Raw genomic sequence first — 23,440 nt, 5'->3', positions numbered from 1 at the left:
TGACCAGGCCACAATGGCCTCCTTAATGAGAGTGGATAATGAGCTCATTAGGGCCAGAGGAGGCCAGCTGCATGCAATCAGAATGTGAATAAAGTCCTCTGAGGTCACAGCTCCGACTAGAACAAGACAGCTGGTGGGGGAGGGGGACCCCGCTCCTCCTTCTCCCTCTGAAACTGCCCCTGTCCTTTGCGGTGCCGTCCTCCATGAGGTCTCCCCAGCCTGCTCACCCCAGGACTCAGCCCGCAGGCACCTCTTAGCCCCTCTTCCAAGACAGACCTCAGTTTGGATCCTGGCTTCACCACGTACTCACTGGTGACCGGGAACAGGGCTGACCTTACCGCAACAGTATGAGCTGGGGGCTTGCCTGGTGGCGCAGTGGTTGAGAATCTGCTTGCCGATGCAGGGGACACGGGTTCGAGCCCTGGTCCGGGAAGATCCCATGTGCCACGGAGCAACTAAGCCCGTGAGCCACAACTACTGAGCCTGCGCGTCTGGAGCCTGCGCTCCGCAACAAGAGAGGCCGCGACAGTGAGAGGCCCGCGCACCACGAGGAAGTGTGGCCCCTGCTCGCCGCTACTAGAGAAAGCCCTTGCACAGAAATGAAGACCCAACACAGCCAAAAAAATTTAATTTATCAATTAATTAAAAAATAGTATGAGCTGCCCATAGGGTTGCCTGGCATCCTGTGGTGCACTTGGGCTGGTGTATTGAAGACACATGGTGTACTCAACAACCAACCTTTACTGAGCACCTGGCATGTGCCAAGCCCTGTTCTAGGCATCGGGACGCTGCAGAGAACAACCCACAGTCAGGACTCAGGCTCTCCTCCTCTATCTCCCCCTGCACGGCACCCAAGATGGGCACAGACACAACCTGTGCACTGGCGCTGGGGCCAGCGAGAAGGCTGGGCTGCCTCCCACTAGCCCTGGGCGCCCACCCAGAGGATAGTGGGCAGGATGAGACAGACTGGGCAGAGTCTGGAACACAGCAGCCTTGAGGTAACCTCCGAGCCTGCCTTTTCTTCCCCGCCTGGTCCTTCACGTGGTCTAACCCAGAGTATCTGTGTGTGCAGTGCTACTGTATGCCCAGGCCTATGCGAGGGCTTCCGTGTGCAGGCGGGCAAGGGGTGAGGAGCCAGGAGCAGAGGCACAGTCCCAGGCCTCGAATACCTGCCCCCATTCTCCGTGTACGCTTGGCTCAGGCTTTGGCCCCTCCGTGAGAGTGAAATGTCCAGGCATTCTCGTGTCCTTTCCTTGGAGTGGTTTGGAGGAGGGGATGAAGAATTTGGGGGCACCGAATGGTGGACGGAGGGGAGATGCTGAGGACGAAGGGGGCTAAGGGGGCCTGGCCAGGCACATGTCACCAGCCCTGCCCACCTGGCCACACTACACCTGGCACAAGGCTAAGCCTTAAGGGACCGCTTCTGCCCTGATCCCCCCTCCCATAACCTTGGGGCAGATCTGAGGCATCTACCTGAGAGCGGCCAGAGATGTGGGAAGTGCAGGATGTCCACGGCATGCTGTGCCTTTAAGAACAATGAAAGGAGGCCACCCTGGGCCAGGCCTCCCCTGGTCAGAAGGCTCTGTCACTGCAGCCTCTTGCCAAGACACACTCCAGCTCACAGCACGTGGCCTCTACAGTCCAAAGCAAACAGGAGCGGGTGACGGTCCCTCCTAGTCACCCGCCTCCTTGGAGAGGCTCCCCTAGTCCCTCCCAAAGTACCTCCACAGCCCCTGCCTTCCTGCCTGACCCATTCCTCTGGTCCCACCTCTGGCCCCTACCCTCCTCTCTGTTGCCCACAGCCTCCCCTTCCCCCAGATGGGGCTCTCAGGCCACCAGGGCCCCAGAACCTTCCCATGGCGCCTGAGGCCTGAATTCCAAGACCATTAGCACAGGCTGTTACGTCACAGTTTGGAAGGCTCTGTAGATCCGTGGCAAGAAGACAGCAAGAACTGGGCCGCTGCCACTCCTCCCCCAGCCCTGCTCCAGCCTGCCCACCGCACTGGACGAGCCCAGAAGTCCAGCGCTGGGTCTGGGCAGGCCAAGGTCATGAGCGAGGCACCCAGCAGAAGGCAGAGAGGGGGGACATGCGAAAACGATGGGTAGAGGAGAATCATGTCTTTAAGCAAGGGCTCTGGAGTGAGGTTGCCTGGGTTTAAATCCCAGCTCTGCTGCTTACTAGAGCTTCATGATTTTGAGCAATCGCCTCAATTTCTTCAACTGTAAAATGGACCTATAGTATGCCCACATCTCACTGTATTGGTGGATGAGTAAATCTATGAAAAGGGTTCTGAATAGTGCCTGGTCCCTGGCAAGGCGCACCCAAGAGCTATCACTAAAGTTTAAGTGCAAACCACAGCGAATTTTAAAGAAGGAACCAAGACCTCAATGCCTCTCAATGACTGGTATCAGGGCTGGGCAGGGAGGCAGGTGGTCTTAGGTGTCTGGAGTTTCTTGGAGAGAAAGCCTCTTGGTGTCACTGTTACATGGCCTTGACCTTAGAAGGTCTCTACTGAAGATCTGGTTCTGTGCTTGGCACAGGTTGGGGGCGGGGACAGGGCAACCCAGGCAGCCTCATGCCATAGACACAGTGATTGTTGATGCAACATTTGAGGAAACTGCAGACATCAGAGATGAAACTGAGTAGTCAGGGAAGAACTCTTAGAAGAGAGGAGACCTAAACTGAACCTCAGATTAAATCTGGAGGGAAGGAGGGAGGGGAGACGGCAATCTGGCGGGAGGAACAGGATGGGCAGGTGATGGGAGTACATGCAGCCCTAACCAGTAATGCTCACCATGCTCCACGGTGGGGATTCTTCCAGATGACGGTGAGAGGGGCAATCACCTTCAACGTCACTGTCCTCCACCTACCCTGGACAGATGGTGGCTCAGGAGGGTAGGATTGCAACAAGGTATTTTCTGCCATGATTGTAAAGGATGCAAACGGTGGGCGAGACGTGGCTCTGCAGGGTGAGTGAGGCATTCAGATGCAGGGAGGGGCGGCAGCGAGAAAAACAGAGGAGGGAGGTGTGGACCTCTCAGAATCACGACAGGAAGGTTAAAGTCTCACACGTGGATCCCTGAAAAAATGTTCAGGGCAACAAAAGGGTGTTTCCCCTGATGTTCCAGGCAAGAGGGAGAGTAAGAAAGAGGGAAGTTGGAAGAGACTGAGTGCGGGCGCAGACTGCGTGGCTCTACGGGGAAGGGGGCCTGTGGGGCACCTGTCCGAAGCTCGGCGTTTCCCCTCCGGAGTCAGGGGCTCACACTGGAGGGTGCTGACCGGGAGGGTGGTGGGCAAATGGCCGCAAGGCGGAGATGGACGCGGCACGGACAGCTGCCCTCCGCGAGCTTGCATAGCTGGCGTGAGAAAAGGCCAGAGAGCACTTGACCGAGAGCCTGCCAGGCCACCATGAGCAACCCTGAAAGACGCGGAGGCGGGAGAGAGGCCAGAGGATGCAGAATGGGCCACAGTCCCAACTTTCAAAGCAGAAGGTAGATTCCAGAGTAGAGGTGACCTCAATATGGGTCCTGATGAAGGGAAACCTGGGTTCCCTGAGGGGTGGCTGGAGAGCCTGGAATGCGGTTCTGAGCATGACCAAGGCAGCCCTGAGTAGAGACAACAGGAAGGAAGGGGGCCAGACCATGTGGGATGTTAGTAAGACATGAACTGCTGGCCCGGCGGGTCTGGGATGTGTCCCAGCTGAGCCACCTGGACCTTGGGGCTCTCATGATCCTGCTGGGGGCTGCAGAGCTGCAGCAATAGATTCGCAAGCTGATGGCCGACCACAGAGGTCACATCCAAAGAGGGTGTGACAACTCACTGGTTGCACCCACTGGGAACCTGTGTCGTTGGATGTTTTAATCAGACATAGTACAAGGTCGGAAGCTGTGTTGGCCGCACCATCTCATTTAGAAAAAGCTGTGCCAGGATCAGGAGCCAAAAAAAAAAAAAGAAAAAGAAAGATCTGAACAGATGGTAATGACAGGTCAAATCTGACAAGAGAAAAGGAGTAAACAGAGAGACAAAAGGACATGGCTCAGGACAGCGGTGTTATACTTCACTGTCTAAACTTTTTGGAGTCTATGGGGGCGTTATTCATAATTATGCCAAAATACTAGGTGCCAACTGGGAGTGTCTCAGGCATTTGGGTCGCATGGGTCACCCTACTTGGCAGCAACGATGAGAAAGTTCCTGGAGTTTGGGGGGTGGACTATAAGCCTGCGAAATCTTAGGTTGCGTTAGGAAGCACCCGGCCTGGGTGACTTACCCAGGTGCTGGCTAAAAAGGAGCAGTGCCAGGACGGGCACCCGCGTCTGGCTCCCAGTACAGCAGCCACGCGGCTCGGCTTAAAAACGACTCCATCTGTTGCTACCTCCGCAGAAAGAGACCAACACCGCCTGCCCTTTCTGGTAGGTACCCTGAATTTCCATCCGACCAGTGAGCCGGGAAACCAGCCCCTCATCTGCTTCTCCTCCCTTCTGTCAGTGTCCACAAAGCAGACCCAGTTCTCAGCAGAGTCATGGGCATGGCCTTTCCCCCTCTTGCCATGCTCCCCCAGGAAGGGGCTAACAGGTGATTTCTGCCCCCGTCTCTAGGCAGCCTCTCCCTCACCCTCTCCGAGCCCACAGAGCAGGGCGAGGCAGGGGCACCCTGGCTGACAGAGTTTTCTGGCACAAGATCTCACCCGAGGGCTCTGCCGGGAGAGAGTGACTTTGGATCAGCGTTTCTGAAACCTCAGATATTTCCACGCCATGGATGACTTTTGCCATATCCTGGAACTACATATACCGTGGTTCACATAGTAAATATATGTTTAAAGCAATCTCCCTTTGTTTTTTAACTTCAAGAAAATAATTTGTTTAGGAAACTTCAGATTGCCATCATGAATAAACAATTAGGACCACCAGCCCCAACCATAAAATTGCAGAGAACAAAGTAACAGAGTAAATTCGAGCTGTGCTGTGACCAAAGAGGCTACGTCTGCAGGCTGCTTCCTTTTTGTTACAGAGGGAGATTTATCAGAGAGTGGTCAGAGAGAGGCGACCAGCAGGCGGAGATAAATCAGGCTTGGAAGAGAACTGAAACAGGACAGGACAAAGTTTTTTTTCACCGTGTGTTGCGGAAATATTAAATACTGCCTCTCTATACCATCTAGAAGCACCCTGTGTACCACGGTGTTGCGTGGGTGACGTTTTTAGGAAACCAATTTTGAGCTAGAACACTACTTGGTCGTCCAAAATGGCTGACAAAAGAGGATGGAGTATCCTCACTAGTGAGATAAGGATATTAATATAGCATATATTTACCAGGGTTGTGCTGAGAAATCAAAAAGAAAAGAATGGGGGGCACCTTGCAACGTTTCTGGTGTCTTATATGAGTATATCCAGTCTGGAGAAAAGAGCTGAGGGAACCCTCCGGAGCTGTTACCTGTCATTTGAAATATAAGGGGTTATCCTTATCCTTTTAACTAGTTTACTCCAGTGCCTAAGAAGTACACATGGGGGCTTCCCTGGTGGCGCAGCGGTTGAGAATCTGCCTGCTAACGCAAGGGACTCGGGTTCGAGCCCTGGTCTGGGAAGATCCCACATGCCGCGGAGCAACTAGGCCCGTGAGCCACAACTACTGAGCCTGCGCGTCTGGAGCCCGTGCTCCGCAACAAGAGAGGCCGCGATAGTGAGAGGCCCGCGCACCGCACTGCGATGAAGAGTGGCCCCCGCTTGCCACGACTAGAGAAAGCCCTCGCACAGAAACGAAGACCCAACGCAGCAAAAATAAATAAATAACTTAATAAACTCCTACCCCCAACATCTTCTTTAAAAAAAAAAAAAAAAAAAAAAGAAGTACACATGGATGAGTTTGTATACTTTTCCCCTTTTCTCTCTTTGCTAAAAATGGAGGCTTCTTGGTCCCAGAATTGAGGTGGTTTCAACTAAAAGCCTTAGACTGACAACCGTCCCCTCTCTTCTAGCTGAGTTCAGCCCCTCTTCAATTGGCGCAAAAATAAAACAGGGGCAATTTCAACTTTAAAGACCATGTCCATAAACAAGACAAACCCACTCCGCAATTTGTCTAGGGCATCCCTCCCTCCAAACCCTCCTTCTTTAATTTCTGGGGAATTTTAAATAGAGGTCTTGCAAAAACCTGCACCGCCTGACGTCAACAGCTCTCTGACAACGTGGAGTCTTCCACGTGCTGTGGGGAGCAGCCACCGTGAATGCTGATGCTTTTCCAGGCTTCTTTCCCAGTTGGGATTTGGGAGCCACTGGTGTCACCCTAGGAGACTGTGGGAGAAGAATGGTACCTGGGAGTGTCCCGCCTGGGGTCCTGTAACTGTGTTTCCCAGACCTCAGGCATTATAAAGCAGCAGGCATGCAATTAAACAGTCTGAGTAGCACCTGTACTAGTGTTTTCTTTAAAAAACAAACAAACAGGGCTTCCCTGGTGGCACAGTGGTTGAGAATCCGCCTGCCGATGCAGGGGACACGGGTTCGTGCCCCGGTCCGGGAAGATTCCACATGCGGCGGAGCAGCTGGGCCCATGAGCCATGGCCGCTGAGCCTGCGCGTCTGGAGCCTGTGCTCCAGAGAGGCCACAACAGTGAGAGGCCCGCGTACCACAAACAAACAAACAAACACGCCCTCTGTCTTGCTTTTTGGTGCACACCCAGCAGAGCTCAGAAGCCCCAAAATATGTTGGTCTTTCTGATCCATCACTGTGCCTGGGCCTCATCTTTCAAAACCATGACCTTTGTGAAGTTCCTGTGTCTCCCCATGAGCTGCCCTTCTGCTCTTGTGCCCTTATGTTCCCCTGACACCCTGACCTTAGGTTTGGGTTGGCTGTCACCCCAGCTAGGCCAAGAGGTCTTTGAGGACAAAGGCCAAGTCTTGCTCATCTTGGCATCCTGTTGAGCTCCTGCCTGGCTCAGTGTTTGACCAGTGAGCAGTTGTTGAACACGAAATGCAATGACAGATGGGCACAAGGCTTCCTCCACCTTGCCTGGCTTCTCCATCCACACCACAGTCCCTCCTGCTTCCCTTGGCCTCAGTTATCTCTGAGTCCAGCCCCTGGGGTCAGCTGGGCATCTGCTCTACAGCTCCCATTCCTCTGGCCCCGGGGCCTTCTGCCCAGCTACCGTCCAGCACAGCTCTTCAGCCCCTGGGCAGTGTTCCCTCCTCCGGTCCCCTCAATTGGGGAGGTACCTCGGATTCACAGCACCCTCAGCTCACCTGGAGGGATGTGCCCACAGGAACCTGAGACCGGGAGGTTTCTGTTGCTTGTTGCCTAACTTGCCCAAGATCACCCAGTAAGCTAATACTGCCACCCGTCTGCTCACACACCTGACTGGGCCATTTTCTTTTGGGCCTCTCCCCTCACAGGAATGGAAAAGCAAAGCTCAGGGAGGTCCCACAGGCCAAGCGCCAGGGACAAGCCCATGCCCTGGGTGAGGCTTCTGGAAGAATGCAGAGGGATTCCATGCACTAGCGGCCCCTCCCCAGGCCCACTCAAAGCAGCCTCATGGGCCGGCTGCAGACCTCCACTGGGACTCTTGGAGCCATGGTGTCTCATACAGGAAACACGAAGCCCTCCTCCATGGTGGGTGCGACTCATGGAGGGGCCTCCTCCTCCATGGTGGGTGCGACTCATGCAGGGGCCTCCTCCTCCATGGTGGGTGCGACTCATGCAGGGGCCTCCTCCTCCATGGTGGGTGCGACTCGTGGAGGGGCCTCCTCCTCCATGGTGGGTGCGACTCGTGGAGGGGCCCCCTCCTCCATGGTAGGTACGACTCATGCAGGGGCCTCCTCCTCCATGGTGGGTGCGACTCATGGAGGGGCCCCCTCCTCCATGGTGGGTGCGACTCGTGGAGGGGCCTCCGGAAGGAGCAGCCCCAGAACCCTGCGGCCTCCAAGCCCCAGAGGGTGGGCGGGGAAAAAGCTACACAGAAGCAACAGCTTCTCCCAGCATGGTGCTTCTGCCCTGGGGACAACAGAGGGTTCACCAAGAGGCAGCAGAGTGTGCGGGGAAGGAGCTGGCAAACTGCCTTACCTCCCTGGGCCTCAACGTCCCACCTGTAAAGCGGAAGTCATGCTACCTGTGCTTTACAGGGCAGGGGCGGTGATGATAGCACAGAGGTGACTGACTCACCGAGTGTGATATGTAGGAGGGGCTTCAACAATCCCTTTCTTGCCTTTCCCGGAGTTTCTGCTATCAGTGGTATCCAGAAAGCAGCAGATGGGTTAAGTTGAGGCCGGAATACCCTGGGTCTGGGATGACCATCCTGGAGCCCAGCTGGGTTTGTATGATTTAGGAAGGTTCTCTCCCTGAGCTTCTCCTGCCTCTGGGAAACATCTTGTCTTCTTAGTTCCTAAGATGTGGTCTAATACAGCTCCTACCCCAATCCAAGGAGAAAAGGTCACACCCCTGGTCCAGCTGCCCCAGAGACTGCCTGTGGCCAGGTGTCTCATTCTAGTCTCACCACAGTTACAGTGATTGGTCAGGCAGGAGTGACTGACACCTATGGACACCTATCAAGGAGCTCCTTCCACCTCTGCCCTGTCAATCTCTGGTGACCCTGCCCCCGACACTCAAAGGGGAAGGGTCTGCAGAGTCATCACCCCACCTTCTGGCACACCAGCAATCGCAGTCCCCTCCTTCCCCATGAGACTGAAGGCTCCATGACATGGGGATCAAGCCGTCCTTGCTCATCCCTGTGCCTCGATGTCTGGCGCATAGCAGGAGATAAAAATAGGAGAATGAATGAGTGTCTCATTTCTAGCCCCTGACTACACACTCACTTAATCACATGGTTTGGTTTTCTCCACTCTAAAGGAGAGCCAGCCTGTGATCAACACCACACCAGGGTCAGCAGGAAGATCCTGGTACCTGATGGCAGAGAGAGAGGCTAGGAAGCTGGGAAGTCACTGACCTAGCCTGCCTTCCAGAACCCCATCTCCTGGCCTCCATGGGGTCATCCCACCACCTCAGGGCCCTTGGAGGAGAGACTCTGTTCTAGAAGTGGTTCTAAGGTGGGGAGGCCTGGGTGGAATAAGATAACAGATGTCTGGGGATCGAGGTGGGCCTTGAAGAGTTCCCCCCTTTAAATATGCCTTTGCAGTGACAGGCTCAACACACCGCAGCTGAGTCCCAGCCCTCAGCGATGGCAGGCTCTAATTTCACTTCCCAGGAAGTGAGCAATATCGTCATCAGCTCCTGTTCCCCGACCCTGGCCTGCCCCTTAGCCTAGGATGTGGTCTCCATCCCCTCTCACTGTCCTGGCCTCTGGATCAGAGTTCCTACCAAACCTGGCTCTGACACCATCTAGGCCCCTGAGGTGGGGGGACAGCCCCAAGGGGGCTAAGAGATCAGGGTGTGGAGGGCAGGCTAGAATCCTCCTCCCAGCTGCCACATCAGCACCAACAAGACACTCTGGCCCCACCAAAAGTGGAGGCTTTTTAAGTCCAAGGAGGCGAGTTTGTGTCAGCTGTGCAGTGAGGACTGGGACACAGGGCTGGTGTGGAAGCAGAAGAATGGGGTGAAGCACTCATCAGGGAGGCACTGCGGCAGGAGCCCTGGATGCTCCATCCCCGAAGAGGTCAGCTTCCTCTCTGTCCTCCAAAGAGCAGTCAGTTACAATCTGGCTCTGTTGGCAAGGAGGTCCAGGCATTCACCACCTCTGGTTTTGCTCCCATTACCAAGGCCAGGGGGAAGCATGCCCCTCACAATGTCAATACTCCAGAAGCAGTATTATATACACCCACGTGTGAAGGAGTTGATCTGCTGCTTGCTGAGGAGGTGCTGGTCGAGGCAAGGGGAAGGGGATAAGAAGCAGGCCTCCCAGGGCTGGGTTGGGGCTAGGAGGGGTGAGAGTCCCATTATTTTGTTATCTTTACAGGCTGGTCAGGGTCTGCTCCAGTACGCTAAGCCATTTTCATTACATCCCCACCCCACTGTGCTAAGTACACGGCAGACATGCAGAAAATGCCAGCTTAAATATGCAGAAGGGTCAAGACGCTTGGTCGGTGGGCAAGATGGAGGTGAGGATGCCCCAGGTAGACAAAAAAGACTCAGGGAAAAGGGGCTTCTCCAGTTCACTTCAAGGAGGAACAGCAGACGGGCCGGGCAAACCCCTGCCCCCAAACGAGTGGATGTTGGTGGAACTCTCCTATGCTGGGCCTTCGGGACCCTGCGCTGGCTTGAATTTTGGCCTTTCTTTAAGTCCCAGAGTGATTGCTTTCACAGACCTTGTTTAACTTGAGAAGGACGGGGGAGGAGGGGCAAGGAAAACTGCATTCTTCCCCATCAAAGCCAAGAGTCCAAAGTAATACTTCTGGTTGTAACTGATCCTGGCCTGTTTGTGATTACGGCCCCTTGCTCGCTTTCTGGCAGAACAGCCCTGGAAGCCCACAGCACGGCTGACAGGGAGAGACACCCCTCGCTCACTTGAATAATCTTGTCCTCGTCTGACATGACCAAAAAACATCTGTCAGCCTATCTGCTTTCAGCAGTTCTCCAGGGCAACTCTTCAAAACATCACTTTATTTTAAAAGGAGGGGAAAAAAAAGCCACCCCCAACCCCTACCATAAAATTCCACAACACTAATCATATTCCTTCTGTTACCAGCACCATCCTGGAAAACACAGCAGCACCAGCTGTCCCATTGGCTGATGCAAATTGAAGGAGAGAGGGAGGCTCAGGATTGGACAGTCGCCCTCTTTTGCCTATCCCCTCCCTTCTATTAGTGGAGCGTGCGCACGCGCGCGCACGCACACACACACACACACACGCACACACACACACACACACACGCGCACACACACACACACACACACACACACACACGCGCGCGCACACACACACACACACACACACACGCACACACGCACACACACACACACACACACACACACCACACCCCCTTTTTTGCTATCATAGCACAGAAGGGGCTTAGCAAAGCTCAAGACTATTTCTCAGCTGTTCTCTCCCTGGAAATTTAATCTGTGGAGCATCTGGCCTCACAAAGCCCATTCCAAAGGTGTCCAGGAGCCCACAGGCCCTGTGATCATTACAAACCTAGGGATGTTTGTAGCCAGTGACCCATTTGGCTGCTCGGAGAGCTGGCTGCAAGTTGTCAGCATGGTCAGATTCCCCTTGTCTGCTCCCTCTAAGCTGAAACTGGCTTTTTCTTGGAGCCCCAGGGGTTAGAGGGGATCTTAGGAGTTCTGGAACTATGGAGAAGAAAGGCCTGCTTCTTGCCTGGCTTGATAAAAGCATGATGGTCAGGGGAACGGCAGAGCTTGGTATCTGGAAGGCAGCCGTGGCCACTGTCTTCCCTCCTAATCACACCTCCCTTCTACAGGCGAGGAAAGTTGATGCTCAGGAGGTAAAGAGACTTGTCTGAGATCAAGCCACCACTGGTTAGTGGGTGGCTGAGCTTGGAACCTAGATTGACTGAGATCCTCTCATGCAAAGCTTGTCATTCCTCCCACGAGGGCACACGGCCACTCTGCCCATTCAGATGACACCCCGAGCACGGTGCCAAGTGGCAACCCATTGACCCAATGCCTTGAGCAAGAAGTAGGTGGCTGGAACTGGCAGAAAGCCCCCCCGGGGCACAAGGAGGTCACTTGGCCCGGCTGCGAAGAAGCCTATAGCCAACACTGCAGGCACTGGGGCAGGGCCAAGATCCCAGGCCTTGCTGCGGGTGCATCCCGATGGCAGCAGCTAAGAATTCTGCCTCGGTCGAAAGACGGAGAGCACGCTGAGCGGAGAGGAGGCCAGGGCTCTGTGAGGGCACCAGTCAGAAGTACAGAAAACAAACGGGAAAAGACAGAGTGTCCAGAAACACCAGGCCTGGAGGCCTGGCCAACCTCCACAGCGACCCCACCGCCTTCCTCGGGGGGAGGGAGGAACGTAAGAGGTGGAGAAGGCAGTGCTTTGGACTGGTGGGGGGGCAGCTAGCCAGTGGGATAGCCCCACTTAAGCCCCGAGAAGTGGCGTTGCTGAAAGGGGGAGTCTGCGTTCAAGCTGGGGTGTCTGAAAATGACCTCACTGTGGGGGAAGGCACCTTGTCTGAAAAATGAGCCTGTTTGAGCGCAGGGGGCTGGGGAGGACACACAGGGAGCGGCTCTCTCTTGGGGCTGCCTCTGCTCTCTGTGTCCAGGCTCCAGCTGCAGCAGCAGCTGAGCGGCCCAAGGTGGGGAGCTGAAGAGCCAGTTCACCTCCTCCCTTCACCTGGGGGACAGGCTGGGCCTCAGTCAGTCAGGGGAGATGGGGTGCACCCAGCCCTGGGCGGGCAGCGCGGCCTCAAAGGAGATACCAGCATGCCTCGGAGACGGCACCTCCGCACCAACGGTCCCCAGCCATGTGGCAGCCCTGCCACAAACTCTGTGGGACACTGGGCAAGTGACTTCAGGCCTCCATTCCTCCTCTATCAAAGGGCGGTTCGGGCAGATGGTCAGAAATGTCTCCTGCAGCTTCTCTCCTGCCCCTGACATTTGAGGCGCTCAAGGCACCTCTCCGGCCTGTTTATCGCTAGGGGAACGTCTCCTCTCGGGCAGCCCCGGCACCTGGCTGGACCCCCCTCATCTGTGCCATGCCACACCTTTGCACATGTCATTCACTTAGCTTGGAGCACTTCAGATCCTTCAGATCCTTGTTCAAGGCCTACTTTCTCCAGAAGACTTCCCTGACCACCCAACCAGCCACTGCCCCATCTCTGAACCTGACAGTATTCATGAAAGCCCAAAGTCACCGGGAGCAGACTGTGCCTTCTGGTCCGGCCCTCCCGCCCCCTCAGTAATACCATCTGGCCCCAGCAGCACTGTGCTTTCTGCCTTGCGCATGGTAGGTGCGCTGTGAATGTGCTAGACTCACTGCATCTGGGCCTTTACCCTGCAGGTAAGAGAGAGCCCTAGAATATCGTCACCTCCAGCAATGGGAAGATAGGGACAATTACGTCAATGGAGCTCTTCATTGGGTCCTGTGGGGTTTGGGGCGGGGCCAAGACAGGCCTTATTTATTTGGACAAAGGGGAAGGCGTCCTGACTGGTGTGACCCAGGCACAGCCCAGGCTCTGCTCTCACACCCTCAGTCCTGGTGAGCGGATCTCTGGTGAGATCCCAAGTGCCCTTGACCCATCCACCCATCCAGTCCAGCCCTGCCCCGTGGACCTGGCTGAGCCAAACACTGGAACACTCACAACTCTTCTGCAGGAAACCGAGCTAGCGAACTCCCCTTCCCTTTCATATTCCCTCTGCCCTACCCCTTGGCCTTGCTCCTACCCCAGCTGGGGCTTCAGTGGGACTGACCTCTGCTCTCCTGCTCTCTGTGGCCTGGAGAATTCACACAGCAGAGCGCTCTGGGGTTTGGCTTTTCAAAGAAGTAAAATCCACAAGGAAGAGAAATGCAAACACTGACTGCATTACAGATTTCCAAACACCGTACAGACAGCACTGGAGAAACAGTGTGGAAGTCCATTCCCCACCTCCCAGCTGTGCAACCTCTGGGCAGGTCACTTAACTCCTCTGGGTTTCAATTTCTGCCTGGAAAGGAGAGAATGCCAACATCTGCCGTTCCTCTTACCAAGATGCTGTATAAACCACATGGTTGTATATATTGTAAAACAAGCTATTCTGATTCAGAAACAGGTCACCTTGAAAAATGTCCCAAATCCCCTACTAGCTGACATAAGCAGCCCCTTGCTCCCCCGGTGGCTTTGACCTCCCCAGTAATCCCCCGAGCACGAGTCTGCAGAGAATAGACATGCAGGCTTCAGGCCACTGGGACACAGTGATCCAAGGGTGGCCAGTGGCAATGCCGATGGGCCGGATCCAACGGAGAGAGGGTTCTGCTATCACAACACACCAGGCTCAGAAACCCACGCATGGTTCGCTCACTTTGTGGCCAGTCCCTGGCTGACGCCTTCTCTGAGTCTGGCTTTCCATCACCTCCCATGGTGCCTGGGCCACTTGCCCACAATCCAGTCCAATAAAAGCTTACACGGGCAGTTGCATTTTAGCATGAGGCTGAGAGAGGTCCCTGACTTAGAAGGGAATGTAGAGCTGGGGCTGAGACCAGTAAATGAAATAACAACCCCTCCTCCCCCCAGTAATTCCATACAGCATATTCCAAACATAGATAGAAATGAAGTTCGGGGTTACATGAGCCAGAAGCTTCCCTCCACTTCCTGGGATTCAACAGCTCAGCTCCCAGGATGGAGACCCCAGTGAACACCAGGCTTCACGACCGAGTCACCCTGGCTGTTCCCCCACAATGAGGCCAGGGAGTCCAGGGCAGCCCCGGGAACCCAGAGGATGAGGTTACGGAATCTGAAAAGATGCTGATAGAGATGAGGGCTGTCACCCGGGGCAAACCCCATATCCAGCAGAGCGATTACTGAAAACCCAACTGCTGAGGGGTGTAATAGCACACAGCTGCGGGATGATCTGGGGAAAGAACAAGGGGTAGCAATTTTTTTTTTTTCTTTTTTTTTTTGCGGTACGCGGGCCTCTCACTGCTGTGGCCTCTCCCGTTGCGGAGCACAGGCTCCGGATGCGCAGGCCCAGCGGCCATGGCTCACGGGCCCAGCCGCTCCGCGGCATGTGGGATCTTCCCAGACCGGGGCACGAACCCATGTCCCCTGCATCGGCAGGCGGACTCTCAACCACTGCGCCACCAGGGAGGCCCAGGGGTAGCAATTTTTCACCCCAAATTCCCCTTGGTCCTGACAAATTATAACCCAGGACGTGCTACAGTCCCCGGGTGAAATCTGTTATGTAGGAAAGAGTGTCACTTCTTCTGGGGACAAAGAGGGTGTGTGTGTGTGTGTGTGTCTGTGTGTGTGTGTGTGTGTGTGTGTGCGCGTGCGCGTGTGTGTGTGTGTGTGTGTGTGTGTGTGTGTGTGCGTGTGTGCGTTGGCGGCAGGTGGAGGGTCTCCGGTGTTGCCCATTCCCGGGGCACCTGGGCCAGGATATGTCTGGGGAGGGGAGGGGAGTCACCAGTTCGCTACACCAGAAGACTCCCACCTGGTGTGCAGTGGTCATTACCCCTAGAACCGCACGCCCTGGCCTGGTACCCCGTGGCCTCTCCTACTTCCCTGTCCTTACCACCTCTCCCCCAGAGCAACTAGCCTCTGGTTCTTCCTCTATTCACCAAGCTTCAAGCATTCTCAGCTTCACTGGCACCTCTTCAGAGAGGCCTTTCCCAGCCACACTCTATCCCCTTCCTCTGCTGAATCTCTATCATGTGCCCGTTTATTTCCTGCGTTGCACTTTTCAAAATCTAGACTTGTCTTCCTTGTTTACATATGGCTGTTTCTCTACCACATGTGAGCCCCATAAGTGTGGGACTTTGTTGGCTTCTGTCACCTCTGGGCACCAGCCTGGCACTTAGTCAAGTAATATGGACTTAGTGACGACTGATCACCTGAAGATTGGCCTTGCTGGGGTCTGGGCAGTGTGTGGTTCAACTGGTCCCCTGGTGTTCAAACCCAGAAAAGCAGCATTTGAGATGCTTGTGAAAGGACTCAGTGCAATCTTGCTTGCCCCCCTCCCCCAGAAAAGGGGAGGCAGCCACATATTGCTCCAGGGCTGAGGCTGGGATGAGCTGGTGTCACTCTGGCACTTCAGCTGGATGGCTTTCCAAGGCCACCATGGAACCACATCTTTTGTTCAGAAATGTCTATTCAAGGAAAGGCCGTGGGGCACGATAGGTCCATACAGCTAATGTGAGGTCAGTGTGACCGGCCACTCCACTCGCCCCACCTGAACAGGTGGAGGTGAGAAAGAGGGAGTGCCTGGGGGCCCACTGCCCCACCTGGCCGCTTGGCAGCTGGCTCCAGGCAGGTGGCTGGCAGCACTCAGTGCTGACAAGCCCTTGGATGTCTTCCTGACAACTGTCCGTGCAGATCTAGCTCGAGGGAAGAGCTATTGCCAGTCCCAGACACACCTTCCCCTGACATCTTCCTCCCCACAGCCAGGATCACTCGCTTCAAATACTACTGTTCTCAGATCCCTCTCCTGCTCACCTATTTTCCATGGCCCCATTCTTCCTCTCCATCCACTGCTGCCCAACTTCCGCTTTCTGCACCAGGACACACCTCCTGAGGCAACCAACCACACACCTGCCTTCCTGTCTTAGCCTCAGTGGGCCCAGACTTCCACCTGGCACTCCACTCACATGGAACTGGAATTCCTTCCCCACTCTCCAAGGCCGAGCTCAATGTCTCCAACTCCTCCAGGCAGCCTTTCCCGACTATGCTAGTCCCCTTGCCCCCAGCACTTCAGTTTTGTGCCATGCAACAGAGCCACTGCGTGACAGCCAGCATGAGGGTATCACAGGTGGGCCTCTCCTCTTCCCGGCCTTGCATGAAGCTCCTGATCCTATGAAGTCTACTCGTGGGTCACCAAGGGGAATCTGACTCCAACTCTTCTTCCTGTCACAGGCTGGGCCAAGGACAGCTGCCAAGCAAAGGCTCCAGGGGGGCGACTCTGGTCCCCAGCATGGTCTCCTGCTGTCACTACCCTGTAATGAGCTCCCTCCATGCCCTACCCACCTCACTAAACCATCAGGGCTGAGAGAATCTTCAGACACCATGAAGTGCAATCCATTTTCCAACCAGATGGGGAAACTGAGGACACAAGAGGGCATCTAACCAGAGGTGAGTTCCAAAGTCGGTTTGTGGTAGAGCTGCCCCAGTCCAGCGGTCTTACTAGCAACTATCACATACCGAGCATTGAATTCCTCTTGAAGCAGCATACATTGATACTAACCCTACAGCTGTGGGTACAGTTCATCTCCTTTTTGCAGGTAAGGAAACTGATGCTTAGAGGATTCAAGTAACTTCCCAGGGTCACCACTAGTAAGTGCCAAATCAATATTAAAACCAGGCTTATCTAAGTTGAACCCATATTTTTAATTGCTAGGCTATCGTGCAGTCTCCTTCTCAAAACCATCTCCGGCCCAGGTGACTAAAGCTGGGCTGAGGGGCCCAAGTCTGGATTTAGATGCTCACTTCTGTTCCTAGATTTATACTCAATGGCCCCTTCCCTTCCAGGCAGCTTCATGAAGTGGGCAACAACCGCACACCAGAGACAGCCTTGGGCCAGAACGGACCTTGGAGTTGCTGATTCGCCTGGCACAGCGGGACCATCATGCGCTGTGCTTAGAGAGAGAAGGTTGTCAGAGCAAGGCTTTCTGTCAGTTGGGACAGGACCTCGTGGGGGCCCGTCACCACATCTAAATGGGGCTGGCTCACTGGAACCAAACACTTAAAAAGCTGTTACAGGGCCTCCCTGGTGGCGCAGTGGTTGAGAGTCCGCCTGCCGATGCAGGGGATACGGGTTCGTGCCCCGGTCCGGGAGGATCCCACATGCCGCGGAGCGGCTGGGCCCGTGAGCCATGGCCGCTGGGCCTGCGCGTCTAGAGCCTGTGCTCCGCAACGGGAGAGGCCACAGCAGTGAGAGGCCCACATACCGCAAAAAGAAAAAAAAAAAAAAAAAAAAAAAAAAAAAAAGCTGTTACAGAGTTAAGAGTGTTAGTTCACTTATCTGTAATGTAGACTGCAACAAACCTGCCCTGCTAGAAAGAGCCTGTCCTATCTTTATTGGGACATGTCTCTTCAAGAACAGACTGGCAATCTGAATTACCAATCAGCAGGTTCCTTAGTAAGCACAGAATCTAAGTAAAAGACATAGCAGATATATAGGAGAAGTCCATTTAAGACAGCAGAAAATCTGCAGAGCTATCCCAGTCTCACAATACAGTCCACCCATTAAGTACCCAGCATGCTCACATGAATTAGAGTTTAAACTCCATAAGGGCAGGAATCGTATGGGTATGCACCCAATTGGCATAGAGCCTGGGACAAAAAGAGGTATTCAAGACTTGAGAAATAAATGAAAGAGTGAATAAGCGATGAGTATATACGGTGTATTTCTCACTTACAAAAAGTCCGTGTAGAACCAAGTTATAACGATGTTCATGAAGAAATACCTGAGTAACAGAATAGATACATCTTCAGTGTTAAGAAGATTCCAACTCACAAAATACATGGCTGAAGAATGCATCATCTTTGACAACACAAAATAATCATTATGACACACAAGTCTGAGGGGAAAGCTTATTAGTTTGTCTTCTTGATAAAGATATTCCTCAAATAATGAATAGTTACATTTCACTGAAGGAAAAAAAAAAAAAGCCCATGTAGGATGTATCACTATTCTCTTAGACTCATGAGGAAATGGATTCCTGTTTATATCACACAGTTAGGGTAGCATTAGATCTTAAACCTAATAGACTCCTGATTCTTTGTTCTCTTCACTACACACAGCTGCTAAATAAGTAAAACAGATGCAGCCAGCATGTTCTGGGGTAGCTTATCCCCCATACCTCCTCTCTTTAAAACCTGTGCTCCAGCAGCCACTGCTGAATAGGTTGGCAAGGTAGCCATGTTTATACCCCATGACCCTTCCCCCAGACACAGCTGATTGGCCCAGGGTTGGACACCTGATCTAAGGTCTGCCCATCCATTGGCTGGCCAGAAACTAATCAGATTCAAACTTCAAATTTTGAACTCAGAGAACCAGAGACCATTGTCAGTTGGTGGCAGTTATCTCAACAAACCAACAGCAGGTGAACAGGCCACTGTTACAAGTGAACAGGAAGACAAGGAAGGTTGGTCTGCAGTTAGGAGAAGATGACAGTTGGACTTTAAATCCACATGGTACCCAAGAAGAGCAGCTGCTTTGTCTCGTGCCAGCTTTCTGGTTCCCAGTCCTTGTGCAGCTGGGATGTACTTCCCACCCTTGGGATTCTGGTGCGATTTTCCCAAATCCTTTCAGTAGACTCTTGAGCAAGTCTAAGTGGGCATCTGTCCTCTGCTCACAAGTCAACTGGGACTAAAGCATTGACTTTGGAGGGGACTGAAGATTCTCAAACTCCCCAAGGCTTAGTTTTCTCACCTGTACAATTGCTCACCTGGATGGACCAGGAGCTCAAAACTTCTTGCCAACACAATGCTTTTACCTTAGTCAAATAGCTATGTGCCTCCAAGGAAGTATAAGATCTCCCAGGGTTATCACACTAGTGCCAGGAAAGACGCAAAGACTCAGAGAAGGAAAGCTGGAGCAGGAAAAGAATGAGCATCTGCTGACTCATATCCCCACATCCTCCCCTGGCTCCTAACCCTGAGAGAAGGAAACCATCCTGGAAAGTTGGAAGCAGCTTTGCTTAACACAGAAATCAGAGCAACTGGGACCCTGCCATCACCATTCTGCCAGAAGTTAGACCAGATTTTGCCTCCTGGAAGGTAAAGCCAATGTGGTCTTTGAGGTGTACGGAATGTCCTACAAAGGTGGTATCTCAGGCATTGTTGTTTATGTCAGGGTGGAGGGGTTTTCAAGGACAAGACAAAAATGGTTGGCAAAGCTAACAAAGTTGCTAATCTTTCTGCTAGATTTGTCCCTGATCAATGAAGGAAAAGAGTCCTTTTCTGGCTGGGCCCCAGGCCCACTGTTTGATCAAAAATGCTTTCCCTGAAGCCACTCAGGTCCCAACACTGTGGGTGTCTTTGACTTCTATCCACTTACATTCCCTAGAATAGGTTTGTCCTTGGTGTTGGGTATACACCACCCTCAGGTAGCCCATGTCTGTCCCTGACCCACAGCATCATCAGCTCAGTGAAGATCCCTCCCGGGAGCAGCCCATTCTCACCCTCCCCACACTTCCTCTGTAGAAGGGAGAGATCTCAGCTGTTGGGACTTTAGGGAAATGACTTAACCTCTTAGCCTGTTACTTCAGCCACAAAATGATTAGAGTGCCTTCTACCACACAGGGTTGTTCCATGATGCCAGTAGGATGATGCATGTGAAGTGCATGGCCTGGACTTGGTGTTTACTGTTTACTGACTCTGAATTGCCTTTCATCAGACACATCTCTCTTTAGACCAATGAGATTACAGAGCATTGGCACAAGCACACTTCCAAATCCCTCAGGGGCTGTGGTCCCTGCCAGAGGGCTCTAATGAGCAAGCAGAACCACAGATGGCGGGGTCCCTCTTGGAACATTCTACTCGAGGGACTTTCAGCCAAGCGAGAAGGGGACACAGGCAGAGTCCTGGCTCCCAGGGGGCAAGGCAAGGCCCCAGGGGGCAGGGTGGTGCTAACTGGGGCTACTGCCCCAACAATTTAAGTGGAAATGCCTCAGCACGCCCACCAAGTCCTAAGGTCAAAGGCCTCACAATTGGGTCTTTGTTCCAGAGTTCAAAAGCCTCACTCACCACTCCTTCCAAAGCCAGGTTGCAGGATGCCCAACACACCTCCCCACCCCCACCCCCCACCGTCAGCCATCCAGCTTCCTTGAACTGGGAAACCACCCTCCCAAGGATCTGCAGTTGGCCCTCTTCCTTGCTCCCCTCCACCCACTTAGTTTCTCTGGTTACGCTGGTTGTACACTCTAGGAGGCCTCCTTGTTTCTGACAGCAACAGACGGTGTGGGTTTGCACCATGGACACAGCACTCCAAGGTCCCCGTGTACATATCTGCTGCTGAGCAGCTGTTTGCATCAAGGGGAGAGACACAAAGCCCAGAGAAGTGGGAAGGCCACATTCAGGGCTCTGTCTACCCCAACACCCAGGGCCCCAAGGAGTCTCCGAGCCACGGAGCCCAGATCTGGGAGGAGGTCATCTACTCCAGGCCCTGTTTCCAAGCAGCCACGAGACTGTCTCCATTTTACAGAAAGGAGCGCTGAGGCCCAGAGGGAGCAAGGGGCTTGAAGTCACCCAGCCGGTACATGGTAGTGGGCAGAATCCTGCGTCTAGAGATGGCAGCTCCCTCAGAGGATCAGTGTACCAGACTGGGCTGCTCTGGGGATTCAGGCCACCTGAGCCCCTCAAACAGCCATCGGGGACTCCTCAGGAGAAGGAGGTGCCTGATACTTTGCAGGCCTGCTACAAAAGCCCCACTTTGTCAAGGCTCTCCCTCCTCCACTCCTAGGCAGGGTCCTGGATGTGGGGTGGGAGGCAAAGGGAAGCAGGGAGTCTGATAACAGGCTGACTGCCTTTTGTGTGGGGTCTCCTCTTCAGCCATCCTGGAGTGGCTGGTACCCAGAGACATGGGGGCTCACTCCTCCTGCTGCTTTAGGGCTATATAGCTGTGCTGGTGACACAAGGCAGAAGGTCCCTAAGCCAGAAGTCTACTTTTGAGCAGCCCTGACCTTATATGGAAAAGCCGACACGCCCTCCTTTGGAGCAAGCCCCAAAACAAACATCTCTCTCTCTCCTCAGTGGGTGTCTCCAATCTCACCATTAGAGAACCCTTCCTTTGGGTCTTGAGGTGCTTAGTGTTCCTAGGGCCAGGCCCCTCTGACAATGCAGCTTGGGTGGGGGCGAGGAGGTGGGGCTGGTACTGTGACAAAGGCTGAAAGCCAAGCGGTGCAGGAAGGAGACCAGGTGTGGGCACCTGGGGTGAAGGGCCCGGGCCTTTATGCTCGTGACAGCCACTGCCAACCAGGCACAAGGGCAGAGCCTGACACCTCTGAGGGGAGCGAGCTTTGAAGACTCCAGATCCAAGAGGGCCATGAGTCAGGTCTTTGTTGGCATCACAGCCCTGTTCTCAAGAGAGCACAGCTCTTGCGACTCCTGCAGCAGGAAACTAATCTCACCTCCCCCAGGAGGCCCACTGGGATTTCCTCAGTATCTCTACAGCTACTTGCTGCCCACAGGCATAGGAATCAGGGGCCCAAGAACTGTTCTGTTCTGTTTTTGACTTCAGGTGACTCACTTCCCCTCAATTTTTCTGTGCCTCAGTTATTCTATCTATAGAATGGGCACAGACAGCCTTTGATCTGTCTTCCTGTCAGAGCTTAAAATACTGGAGGGGAATAGAGTGGAACAGGAAAAGAAGAACAGGCCCCTCCCCTCTGGGAGTGTCCTCCAAACACAGCTCAGAGAGGCTCCAACGCGCCCGCACGGGGGCCTTCCCCCACAGCAAACCGAAACCAAAACAGAACACCCCAGGAACCAATTCAAGCGCCAGCAGGTCATGAGCAAACTGATGATGGATGTCCTGGGCCAGAGTTCATCCCTGGCTCTGCAGGGGTCATACACGCCTGCACCTCAGACTGACGGACTCGGGCCCTCCTCTCTCCACCTGAGAGACCTCTGCTGCCAAGGGCACTGAGGCCTACTCGGTGAGAACCTTGGAACTGGCAGGCCCCTGGACAGCCAAGACAAAGCCTCAGTTCGCAATGACAGGGCGGCTGCTGCAGGACCCTCCCTGGCCCCAGGACCTGACTTCATCCCCCTGTCTGGGCCCTCTTCCCAGGGCCTGGCAGCCTTCAGCTCAGCAGGGGGCAGTCAGCTCACCGCCCAGACACTAGCCAACCTCCACAGGCCTGGCCTTTCCTCAGACAACCCGCCTGAGGATCCGGGACCCCACAGTGACGTCATGGCCTGCCTTCCCCACCAGCCAGCCGGGTCCTCCCACCCCTGCCTCGTCCCCAGTTTGGAATATGGCCCCAAGGGGGAAGCTGCTGTAGGATGCCCCTGAGCTGGGAGCAACCTCCCCCGGCCTCAGAGGGCACAGGGACCCTGAACATGGGCTGGACAGTCGTGCCCATGCTGCCACCCTGGCCTTGCATTAACACAAGCCAGTTAATTACCCCGAGTGGTGGAGACATTCTTCCACCATCAGGCAAACTGCTGGCCTGCAGCCCAAACCAACAGGGGAAACTTCAGCCTCCTCGGCCCTCTCCCCGCCAGATGGAAATAACGTATAGCTGCAGAGGTGGGGGAGGAGGAGGGGAACAAAAACCAGCCGGGCCCCTCGCCCGAGTGGCCGGCCAGCCAGCTGGGCACTCACCGCTCTCGTTCTTCTCGATGACATCCACCACCTCCCCGGCCTGGAGGCTCAGCTCCGAGTTCTCCTGCTTCTTATAGTTGGACACCACCACGTACTGTTCCAGGATCATGGGCTCGGCGTGGGTGTCGGCACCTGGCGAGGGCAGAAAGCATGCGGTGAGCCAGCGGCCAGCCATGGCCCCGCGGCCGGGGCGCCCCCTGTCCATCGGCCTCGGGGGAGGCTGCTCGGTCGCCAGCGCCGCTCGGAGGGGCCGCCCGCAGCCAGGGCTCGCAGCTCGCCGGGCCCCAAGGACAGGCCATATAGCAGGGCCCCACACCGGCCCGCTGTGCCGCGGGGACCGGGGGACATGGGGAGCCGGGGGCCAGCGGTGGGGGGCGCGGAGGGAGAGACAGAGACGAGACAGAGGCCGAGGGGACTCAGAGGAAAAAGCCTGCGGCCGCGATGAATTAATCACAGCCCGGCACGAGGGAGAGGGAGTCGGAGGAGAGGCCTGGGGCGGACGTGGTCTCTCCGGACCCCTCGGCCGCAGGGGTGCGAGGGGAGGGCGGCAGGCGGGTGGGCGGGAGGGCGGCCCATGGGGGCTGAG

The 23,440-nt window shown here is 54.7% G+C and overlaps 1 protein-coding gene across 5 annotated transcripts in view; it reads right to left on the bottom strand.

Moving 5' to 3' along the window:
• The window catches only part of SH3PXD2A (SH3 and PX domains 2A), a 246,985-nt gene that overhangs the window by 36,986 nt on the left and 186,559 nt on the right, over window positions 1-23,440 (bottom strand). For all 5 annotated transcript variants that reach the window (XM_081228410.1, XM_081228406.1, XM_081228407.1 and 2 more), the window contains one exon: window positions 22,855-22,986. In XM_081228410.1, the coding sequence (XP_081084536.1) occupies window positions 22,855-22,986 (132 nt within the window). The remainder of the gene's footprint in view (window positions 1-22,854; window positions 22,987-23,440) is intronic.

This window comes from Mesoplodon bidens, assembly GCF_964165515.1.
Source record: "Mesoplodon bidens genome assembly, chromosome: 1".
Taxonomy (NCBI): domain Eukaryota; kingdom Metazoa; phylum Chordata; class Mammalia; order Artiodactyla; family Ziphiidae; genus Mesoplodon; species Mesoplodon bidens.
Note: the sequence above shows the minus strand (reverse complement) of the source record. Positions and strands in the feature narration are given on the sequence as shown.